Source organism: Salvelinus fontinalis, chromosome 3 (assembly GCF_029448725.1).
Source record: "Salvelinus fontinalis isolate EN_2023a chromosome 3, ASM2944872v1, whole genome shotgun sequence".
Taxonomy (NCBI): Eukaryota; Metazoa; Chordata; class Actinopteri; order Salmoniformes; family Salmonidae; genus Salvelinus; species Salvelinus fontinalis.
The window spans coordinates 36373625-36384925 of NC_074667.1; the positions used below are offsets into that span (position 1 = coordinate 36373625).

At 38.6% G+C, this 11301-nt stretch overlaps 1 protein-coding gene across 1 annotated transcript; it reads right to left on the reverse strand.

Annotated features, from left to right (window-relative positions):
- Window positions 1–4057: 4057 nt before the first annotated feature.
- Window positions 4058–6681, reverse strand: LOC129846577 (homeobox protein Hox-C9a-like). The gene is made up of 2 exons (XM_055914525.1): window positions 6093–6681; window positions 4058–4840 (listed from the first exon to the last, which is right to left on the reverse strand). The coding sequence occupies exons 1-2, from the start codon at window positions 6661–6663 to the stop codon at window positions 4596–4598; spliced, it is 816 nt and encodes a 271-aa protein (XP_055770500.1). The 5' UTR covers window positions 6664–6681; the 3' UTR covers window positions 4058–4595.
- Between the last annotated feature and the right edge of the window lie 4620 nt (window positions 6682–11301).

Here is an 11301-nt window from a genome sequence, read left to right on the forward strand (position 1 = left end):
TGTGTGCTATAGCTAAAGTTGGCTAGCCTCTCCGACACACAGTCACAAGCGTTTTTGACCCCCCCCCCCCCACCTCTCTCCGCACCAACCGTCAACCCCCTCCCATTCTCACGGCGTGCTCGAATGTCTATACCTTGAAGCGGACTAGCAGGAAGGGACTGTGCATTTTGCTTTAAAGAAAAAGAAAAAATACATTTTCTGTAGCCTAGACTAGGCCTATATGTAAACTATCCTTTTGTTTGGTCTTATAGGCTATGCATTGTCTATTTGAAAGAGTAGTGGTACACTTATAAGCACAAAAAAAATGGAAATCTAGACATTCCTCTCTATTTTATAGGCCTACCTTTATTGCTCTTAAGAAAGTGATTAAAAAAACTATTCTGACTGCTAAGGCAGGGTTTATGCATTGCGTAAATAATTTACATTCACGCACACACGTGCGCGCACACAGCCTTCATCCGCACACCCAGTGGCAGTGGAATTCAGAAACGGTATTGTAGCCTATAGCCTATTGAAAGTAAAATATTTGAGTTGAAATGGTTAACATGTAGCAAAATTGTATTTGCTAATAACACAGCGTAAATACTTTGTTTATATGGTTTTTCTATTGCCAGAATTATTTGACAATAGTTGTTGATGCCATTGATGTATTATTATGATTGTATTATTGTACATGACTTACACAATTATTAATGAAAATAAAAGTTTAATAAATGTGGTTGGTTTAATTATTTTGTCTTTCGTTGAAGCAAACATAATCCAAATATTACAATATGTTTACAATAACAAAGACGAGACATTAGACATTAAGTTAGGCCTAGATGTTCGGATGTTCTTTTGAGGCCATAGCAGGTGTATCTTAGGCTACTCAACACTAAACCTATTGGCTATCCATAAAACATATCGATACAATAGAATTAATCAGTTATAACTAAAATAATCGTTCTTCATAATAATACACCAAGAAAAAAGGAGATAGAGGCAGACAGATACATGAGCGTAGTAAAACATAGGCTCGATAAATTGGGCTATCGATCTTTTTTTTAAAGAAGAAAAAAAAATATTGGCATATCTCAGATAACTACTGTCCATAGTATAGTGAAGAAAGATACTTATTCTCCTTAAAAGTTACACGTAGACTATTAATAAGAGGTAGGCTATTGACAAAAAAACGGGCCCTGTTGGTTGTTCATTTTATTCATTGGTTGTTCATCTCTACATTTTTTACTAGTAGGCCTAACCATTGGTCTAGTCTGTAAGGACACCATCTACCTCCAAGTCCCCCACAAGCTTCCGATACACAAGGTGAACAGGCTACACGGGCTCGAACATTTTCAATACTTAGTCAACAGCGTCATCCAGTGGCCTTTTGGTGTGTTGTACTACACTAACTGGACTAGTGGTAGGCCTACAGTACTTCACGTAGCCATGAGAGTATGATTTCGTGAAATATAGACTAGGCCTACACATTTGGCAGAAGATTCAGTCTCTTCGGTTTCTTGAAAAGCACACATTTTATTTCGTGTCCTCAACGTCTATAATTATAGGCCTATTCTTTCTTCAAGGTTTGGGTTAGGATTAATGTTGAGACTGTGTAGTAGTAGTACATTGCAATTCTATTTCAATCTGGCATGATTACACTATGATCCACAATAATTTCTTGACATTTAGACAATTTGGAAGGAATAGGTGCATCTCTCGCTCCCAATTAAAATATTGATGCTTTATTTGTCTAATTCTTTATTTATGCTTTATTTATCTAATCTAAGTTAAAATCCTGACATTTCGAAAGTCAATGGCCTCCATTCGAATGAAAACAAAATGGGAATGGACACAATAATATTGTATATAGGAAATACAATTGAATTGACATTTAGACCAAAAAAAAACTAAGACAGAAAAACGAAATCATTGCTAAAACTTGCTTTAAAAAATGTATGTTTTATTTATTATTATTAGTATTATAAACTTCAGCATCATCATCATCATCATCATCATCATCATCATCATCATCATCATCATCATCATCATCATCATCATCATCATTATTATTTATTAGGCTATAATACTATTTATTGGTGGTGTTGTATGGTAGGCAATATAATGATAGCGGAAGATTGAATATAATTAGAGTATATGCCAGTATGAATCATATCAATAGAATGCTTCTACCACAAATGGGCCTATTGCTACGGCTGGTAGCTTGCTATTTGCTAACTTCTTCTAAAGATACAAATCCTATAGCCTAATAGTGAAGTAGAAATAATAACCATTTAATAATGAGCAATGAGCAATGAGCATAACATTTATATAGGTCATAGCGGTCTTCATAATTGTTGGCATATGGTCATAGCAAAACTAGAAATGATGGTATGGTGGACATGTATAGGCTATACAGAAGTCATATACAGGCCAAAGTCATAAACAGATGGGTATGTGTTGAATTCAATCGAGGCTATTTCAGATGAACGGAAATGTCCATTAGAGCGGGGACAGTGCCAGCGTTCAAACAGAACATTGGTGCGCTGTGCTAGATTTGGAATAAAGGAAGTGAAATTTGGGCACTTTCATGTGTTGCTCTTTCCCCCTCTGCCACATGCAGAGTGGAAAAATAAAGCGGGCGGGAGTCACGTTTGCAGTAGACAAAAACAAGTGCAATAAGCCTCCTTTAAAACGAGCACACCATTTCCTCAAATAAGAACAATAAAGTAATTTACTCCAGACGTCTAGCCAGCTCTGCCAGGTTTGCTTTGTTAGATTACATTCGAGACAAACAGCGCTGCACGAAGCAGGGTCGTAAAACCCTACATTTCCTGCGCTTCGCGATGGAAATGTCCAACTATACTAGGCTCTATAATCTCTGCATGCTGTCAGTATTGTTTGTGACACTTTTTTAAAAGGAAAGCCAATTTAGTAAAGTGACCAAGAAGGAAAAATAAACGCCAGACAAGATACTTCACACATCCTTTCAAATGAATTGATAGAACGCAAAATATGACTGGCAAATTAGCGTGGTGTCCAATGTGTCCAAAAATAGCATCATGACAAAGGGTGTGAGCAAATCTGTCGACGTTTGTTGTGGGTTATATGTCTCCCATACCCACGACACATGACCATTATTACCAATCTAAACTGCAACATAGTGCGCCAACTCAGCCACAATAGCCTCGAATCAATGACCGACAGTTTGCATGACGCATTTCCCTATTGCAAAAATAATTCATAATGTCATCAATGTGTAGGCCCTATGTTCAAGATTTGTGATGTGACAACAACACTCAAGTAGCCAACATTGTCATTAAAATGTTGTGGAGTCCATAGGCACAAGAAGGCTAAGAAATAAAAAATAAAACAATAAAACAACTCACGTGGTCCAAGATCTAACAACCTTTGTTGTAAACTAGCCTACACCTTGTTTGAAATTAAGCACGGACTAAAGCCCTACATTGAGATTCGTCACAATAATGAAGTTATACCTAAATAATAATGATAATGATAAGGAAGTTATACCTAAACCGTGTGGCAAGTTTTGTTAACTGATCACCAATTAGAAATATAGCCAGTTTTAGACAGATAGGGACCTTTGTAATACAGAAACAGCTATTCGTTGAAATGGTTGCAATAATCTGAAATGGTTATGAACGGGTAACACTTATAAAGGAAGCAACGTGATGCTTTCTGAGCAATGACTTTACACAGGGCCTCAAATGTCACCTCATGTTTCTTCCAGAGCCATTCATATTGCAGAAAAAAAGTGGAGGCGGGAAGTGGTCAGGAAACGTGCATTATGAAAGGAAATAGAAAAGGAAGAATAATGAGTTAAAAGTCACAGCTGCTTTCAATACGAAGTGGCCCGTATGTAGCCTATTTGAATTGTTGAAAAACTAATCTCGTAACAATAATTTACTGCGTCTTGAACACTGCCATCTCCCAATGTAATTTTTAGCATGTGTTAATATTTCTGATCAAGGTAAGAGTTTTTTAAACGTTTTAATAAGAATGACATAACAAATACAGCAAATTAGATTATTTGGGTTATATTTAAAGATGACCAAAATCTACAGTATACAGTATAAAGTCCAAGTGTCGAGAGAAAAAAATATTTAAAAACATACAGGCTACAACTAAATATATATTCACAGACGTAAACACAGACAAACGTTCCATGTACCTTGATGCATTTTCGAGTACAGAACACTAATTTACACTTGAATAAGATGCAACATGTACAAAAATACCCAGGTTTTGTTATACACGTGAACAGATGAAACACCATTCACGCATAGTTATCCAAATTCACCTTACAGGCTACCTTTCTTTACCAATATCCCATTCGTGGGTCTTGACATGAAACAGTAGGTCTTGACATGAAACAGTAGGCCTAATAACTAATAAATAGTCTAAACAAGCTGCATACATTCATATTGAGACGTGGGCCTAAATTGCGTTGTGCTACTTTGCCAATAATAGGCATATGGCTTAATTATATCAGATAAAAAAGGAAAATAGTATCTATCAAGAGAAGAGACCATCGCCCACAGTCCATGAGGGGCATTTTTCTGAATGTTTACGAGTCAATGTGTCCATAGGGCACGTTACTGCTCATTGGTCTCTGTCTTCTCTTTATTCATTTTCTTCATCTTCATCCGCCGATTCTGGAACCAAATTTTGACCTGTCTCTCGGTCAAATTAAGAACCAGAGCGACCTCATATCGACGGTCCCTGGTAAGGTACATATTGAACAAAAACTCCTTTTCGAGTTCGAGAGTCTGATATTTTGTATATGGACACCGTTTCTTCCTTGTTGAACGAGCGTGTATCCAATTCGCCACCGGGTTGCCTGTAAAAATGATAGGACAGATAAAAAAAGTAAATAAATTGAACAGTTCTGATTAACTTTTGCAATGTATAAACTACAAGTTACTTTAAAAGCATTATCATAAACACTTCAACACACAATAAACCAAACTGAGAGCCTCATACCTCTCTTGATTTTCTAAAACTACAATAAACCTGGTTCAATATAATCCATGTACATTGTCAAGTGTGTCAACAATGTTTTCTTTAATAATTATAAATAAGTATCTCTCTTATAGACATCCATATTTTAAGAGCGTCAGCAGTGCTAGAAAAGTACCGAGTCGTAAAACTGTGAGTGCGCCCGTTTGTTTTATTGGCCCATAAATGATTTTAAAAGCCTTTAGCTTCAAGTCTCGGCAGGTCTGCAACAGAGACAGCTAGATGCATTTCACCCTGGCATTCCTGTTGTGGCCTCAAATATTATGTTCGGTGTTTGTTGCAGGGAGTTTGCTCGCTGTTGTCATGTTTTTCTAAGTACTGATATGAGGAACTTTCAATATCAATGGTTGTGGTCCTCGCTTAATAGGTTGCATCTCAGCGTTATGTTTTGTGACCTAGGCTACTCTGCTTCGGTTGTACCAGAACTATGAATATTCACGTGAGAAATAAGCCATTATTGACTAAATAATACGGGGCAATAAACCAGTATAGATTTACATTAAATGAAGAAAAAAAACCGAGCCATTATAATCATACTGCAGATAAAATCTATGGGGACTTTTGATCGTTTCTACAAGCTTTCAGGCCTTTGGATGTGCATTTCAATCGTAGGCTATTAACCCAGAATGCAAATAATAATAATAATTACAGTAATAATACATTCATAAATAATCCACTATAAAACAAATTATATGATTAATATGGCCACACCTCTTGTGTATATAAATGTTTTTACGTACAAGTTTAGGCCATGTAAGACAGTGGAGTTTACTAGAGATTCTAATCTCGTCAATGAAAAGCTTGTTTCCAGAGTTCCCCATTTTATAGCCGTTTTATAGCTTCTTCCTATTTTACAACCTTAAGGGGATTGGCGTTTGTCCTGTCTAACACTGTCTAACAGCCCCCAGTTCCCCTTCCGTTCAAAGGGAAGGGAAAAGAGATTTCGTTTTATAGTAGGACAACAGACAAGGAGCGAAAACCCCATAGAAGACGAACACCCCCAACTCACCCACAAACAAACGACTAAAATAGCCGGTTGTAAAACAGCGTAAACTGCCATGGCTTCTACTTACTTGGGTCGAATTCTGGCTTGCCGTCTTTGTGCTTTCCGGAAGCCAAAACCTCCGACTCTGGAGAAGGGATGATCTGTTGTGTCTTGTCTCGGATGTCCACGGAGGTGTTGTAGAAATAATCCGGGTATCCGTGGCGGTTAAAGGCTATGGAGTCTCCAGCACCGGGCTGAGGAAAACCATCTGTTTTGAGTCCGTAGTGTCTGCCGTTCGCAGGGTAGCCTGGGAAGGATATTGTTCCAGATATGGGCTCTAGCCATGAGCGAACATACCTCGAGTCTGTTCCAATGTGAGGTTGGTGGGTGTATGGGTGATATACCACTGAAGACTGGGGGTGAACTGGGCCCCAGGAGGAGGTAAAGACAGAAGGTTTCGGCGCAAAACTGCAGGAGGGATATTCGGAGCACTCTGGTGCTAGTGTCGTCGGTCGAGAACCGGTGGGGAGAAGCTCTGGGGCTGAGAACCGCGATGTCAGCACATCCTCGCTCTCATGGTTTATCAAAGAATCCACATAATAATTGTTTATGGGACCCGTGGTCGACATGACGATGCCTCTCGTCTCTTTAACATGCATCCGATTATTATATGGACTGTATGTGTACTTTAAAACAAATCTTACCCGTAGAACAATCAAGCCAGGTAATTATTTATTCTGGGGTTCTTCGACTCTCATTGGCCACCGCTGAACACGTGATTATATTTACCCCAAAATTATACAGTCGATTAATGCGCATGCACTCCTAGGACTGTGATGTACCTTGACATTTTAATGCTATTTATGTATAGGATTTCTATTGTATGAGCAATCATTAAGACGGATTCACCACCTATCATTTTTTTGTTTTTCCTTGTCTTAAAAAAAATGGAGAACGGTAGGCTGGCTACATCCCCTCGTATTGGAGCGTGAGGTGCATTGATCACAGAGCACGAGACTCCATTTCTCTACGTAATTTGTCTTTGTCGACCATAATCTGAATGATAACTTTGACATTTGAGGGATATTCTTAAAGTAAAACAATTTAGGAAAATACCAATGCCTTTTTCCTTTAGAGTTGTTCCAATCTAAATGTACCGTGGACTTCAATGGTAATAACATTGCTGTAACATGCACAATAGCGAAAAGAGATTAAAGATCCAATAATAGAATAATATACCCAACATGTTTGATTCACATGAGGCTTTTATGTTGTAGAAACACATAAGACCAGTTAATGGAGTCTAAAACTTTGTGTCTGTGTAGATTCGGAACTCTTGCCCACCACTGCTGCCTAATTCGGATAGAGGCCGCTCGTGTTTTTATGTCCCTCAATAAATGTTTATGAGGACCATTTGATTGTTCATAAATGTGTCGTTAATAAAAAAACAACTGATTAATTCATATTATCGCATAAACATAAATCCAACATAGACGAAGAACAAGAAGCAAATTACAACTATTGCATGAATTACAATATAAAAACTACAACATTCCACAACAATTTAATGTAGGAAAAAAATCACATGCTTAACCTATGCATCAGAAAGGAGTTGGGAATCCCTGGTCTGAGGGACTGGTCAGAGTAGGCCTAGACATAGGCCTATCCATACAATAAAATGTTGGTTGGATGGTGTGTCGATAACAGCAAATAGCCGAGACCTACCACAACACAGTGTATTTTTGATCATGTAGGCTAGTCAGTCCCTATTAATATTTTGACTGAGTGCCTTGTGGAGTAAGTACAATTTAAATTGGTTTTAAGTGGTAATATTGCGGTAAATCTGGTGTGCAGTTAAGGGTGACACTGTTCTCCTCTCTTGGGTGTTGACTTTGCAATTTCGCGCCCACGAGTTTGTGTGCATGCTCCACTACACATGCACTTCCCAACCTCACACTTTAAGATGTGGTCATCAGGGAAAATAAAGCATAAAAAGTCAATTGAATAACCTTACAAAAATAACAAACCTGCAATTGCCACCTGATCTCTTTAAGAAACTTTTTGGTATGGGTAGCCTACATCTGGAAATCTATATACGTGTGTTAGTAACATTGGCTACTATTCATGATGATCCATTGGGGGAGATGATAGGCTATATTATAGGAAATTGGCCAGATAACTTCTCCTAAACCAAGGAGGCATGCATGACGTTCTAGGACACTCCGCAGTGCGGTGTCTGGGCGTCAGATGACCAGTCATTGTAATTCAGTCTGGGCTAGGCCTAATATTCATTTTGGCGCAACACGTCAATCTGCGTTTCTCTCTTTTCACGGAAAATAGGATACCAAGGCTCAAATCACCTTCTATTCAGAAATGCAATTAACTACAAATGCAACAACACCTGTATTTTTACAATGCTGTCTTTTGATATCTCATGGAAAAGATGGCCAACTGGATTAAGCCATTTCGATAAATCAATGCAATAAGCCTAACAACTAGGCCTCCAGACTAGTTACGACTCTGTGACTGTTGTCAACAAAAGAAAAAACAAACATTGACGTCTTCTCCAACCTGAAACTGAATCAATCGCCTTTGTTAAATGATCAGCCTAAGATGTTAAAATATAATTTACTGGACACGATGTAGCATTGTGCCATGCTGATAATCAGAAAGATATACTAAGTGGTATATCAAACACCAGATGTTGGAAAAAGTAGGTCTAGGCTTATGTTTATTTGGTGGACCTATCAATCACTCTCAAATATACACATTAGTATTTGGTAGGTTCCTATCCAGATTATACTTGTAGCCTACAGGGGCTCGAATACAGGTATATACTGTAGGTCATGGACTGAGGTGGTCATGACTTCATCTGCAAAAATTGATGAGTAGATGGAAATGGTTATAAAGACAGACGATAGGGTGTGTCTGTTGTACAGCCCAGATAATCGGTTGTCTTGCTATCTATTACTGGCATCTGCGAAACAAAGTTAACAATGATGATCAGCGGACGTCAAGTACACACAACAACTAACACAGACGAGAAATTACTGCGTAGCACTATTTTTTATGAAAAATATAATATCAATATTATTCTCAACGCAACTGTCAATAGCCAATCAAAATGCAACTTTGGAAAGACTAGGCCTATACAAAATATTATGTTATTATCGATAATTGCTCCCCTTTGATTATTTTAGGCCTAGGCCTAATATATTGATTAACTGTTAACCTACACTACCGTTCAAAGTTTGGGGTCACTTAGAAATGTCCTTGTTTTTGAAAGAAAAGCACATTTTTTGTCCATTAAATTGACATCAAACTGATCAGAAATACAGTGTAGACATTGTTAATGTTGTAAATAACTATTGTAGCTGAAAACGGCAGATTTTTTATGGAATATCTATATAAGCGTACAGAAGCCCATTATCAGCAATCATCACTCCTGTGTTCCAATGGCACTTTGTGTTAGCTAATCCAAGTTTATCATTTTAAAAGGCTAATTGATCATTAGAAAACCCTTTTGCAATTATGTTAGCACAGCAGAAAACTGTTGTCCTGATTAAAGAAGAAATAAAGCTGTCATTCTTTAGACTATTTGAGTATCCGGAGCATCAGCATTTGTGGGTTCGATTACAGGCTAAAAATGTCCAGAAACAAAGAACTTTCTTCTGAAACTCGTCAATCTATTCTTGTTCTGAGAAATGAAGGCTATTCCATGCGAGAAATTGCCAAGAAACTGAAGATCTCGTACCACGCTGTGTACTACTCCCTTCACAGAACAGCGCAAACTGTCTCTAACCAGAATAGAAAGAGGAGTGGGAGGCCCCGGTGCACAACTGAGCAAGAGGGCAAGTATATTAGAGTGTCTAGTTTAAGAAACAGACGCCTCACAAGCCCTCAACTGGCAGCTTCATTAAATAGTACCCGCAAAACACCAGTCTCAACGCCAACAGTGAAGAGGCGACTCCGGGATGCTGGCCTTCTAGACAAATGCTGATGCTCCAGATACTCAACTAGTCTAAAGAAGGCCCATTTTAATGCTTCTTTAATCAGGACAACAGTTTTCTGCTGTGCTAACATAATTGCAAAAGGGTTTTCTAATGATCAGTTAGCCTTTTAAAATGAAATGGAAAAACTTGGATTAGCTAACACAGCGTGCCATTGGAACAGAGGAGTGATGGTTGCTGATAATGGGCCTCTGTAAGCCTATGTAGATATTCCATTAAAAATCAGCCGGTTCCAGCTACAATAGTCATTTACATCATTAACAATGTCTACACTGTATTTCTGACCAATTTGATGTTATTTTAATGGACAAAAAATGTGCTTTTCTTTCAAAAACAAGGACATTTCTAAGTGGCCCCAAACTTTTGAACGGTTGTGTACAGTCATGGCCAAAAGTTTTGAGAATGACACAAATATTAATTTTCACAAAGTCTGCTGCCTCAGTTTGTATTATGGCAATTTGCATATACTCCAGAATGTTATGAAGAGTGATCAGATGAATTGCAATTAATTGCAAAGTCCCTATTTGCCATGCAAATTAACTGAATCCCCAAAAAAACATTTCCACTGCATTTCAGCCCTGCCACAAAAGGACCAGCAGACATCATGTCAGTGATTCTCTCGTTAACACAGGTGTGAGTGTTGACGAGGACAAGGCTGGAGATCACTCTGTCATGCTGATTGAGTTCGAATAACAGACTGGAAGCTTCAAAAGGAGGGTGGTGCTTGGAATCATTGTTCTTTCTCTGTCAACCATGGTTACCTGCCAGAAAACACATGCCGTCATCATTGCTTTGCACAAAAAGGGCTTCACAGCAAGAATATTGCTGCCAGTAAGACTGCACCTAAATCAACCATTTATCAGATCATCAAGAACTTCAAGGAGAGCGGTTCAATTGTTGTGAAGAAGGCTTCAGGGCGCCCAAGAAAGTCCAGCAAGCGCCAGGACCGTCTCCTAAAGTTGATTCAGCTACGGGATCAAGACACCACCAGTACAGAGCTTGCTCAGGAATGGCAGCAGGCAGGTGTGAGTGCATCTGCACGCATAGTGAGGTGAAGACTTTTGGAGGATGGCCTGGTGTCAAGAACTGCAGCAAAGAAGCCACTTCTCTCCAGGAAAAACATCAGGGACAGACTGATATTCTGCAAAATGTACAGGGATTGGACTGCTGAGGACTGTGGTAAAGTCATTTTCTGTGATGAATCCCCTTTCCGATTGTTTGGGGCATCCGGAAAAAAAGCTTGTCTGGAGAAGACAAGGTGAGCGCTAACATCAGTCCTATGTCATG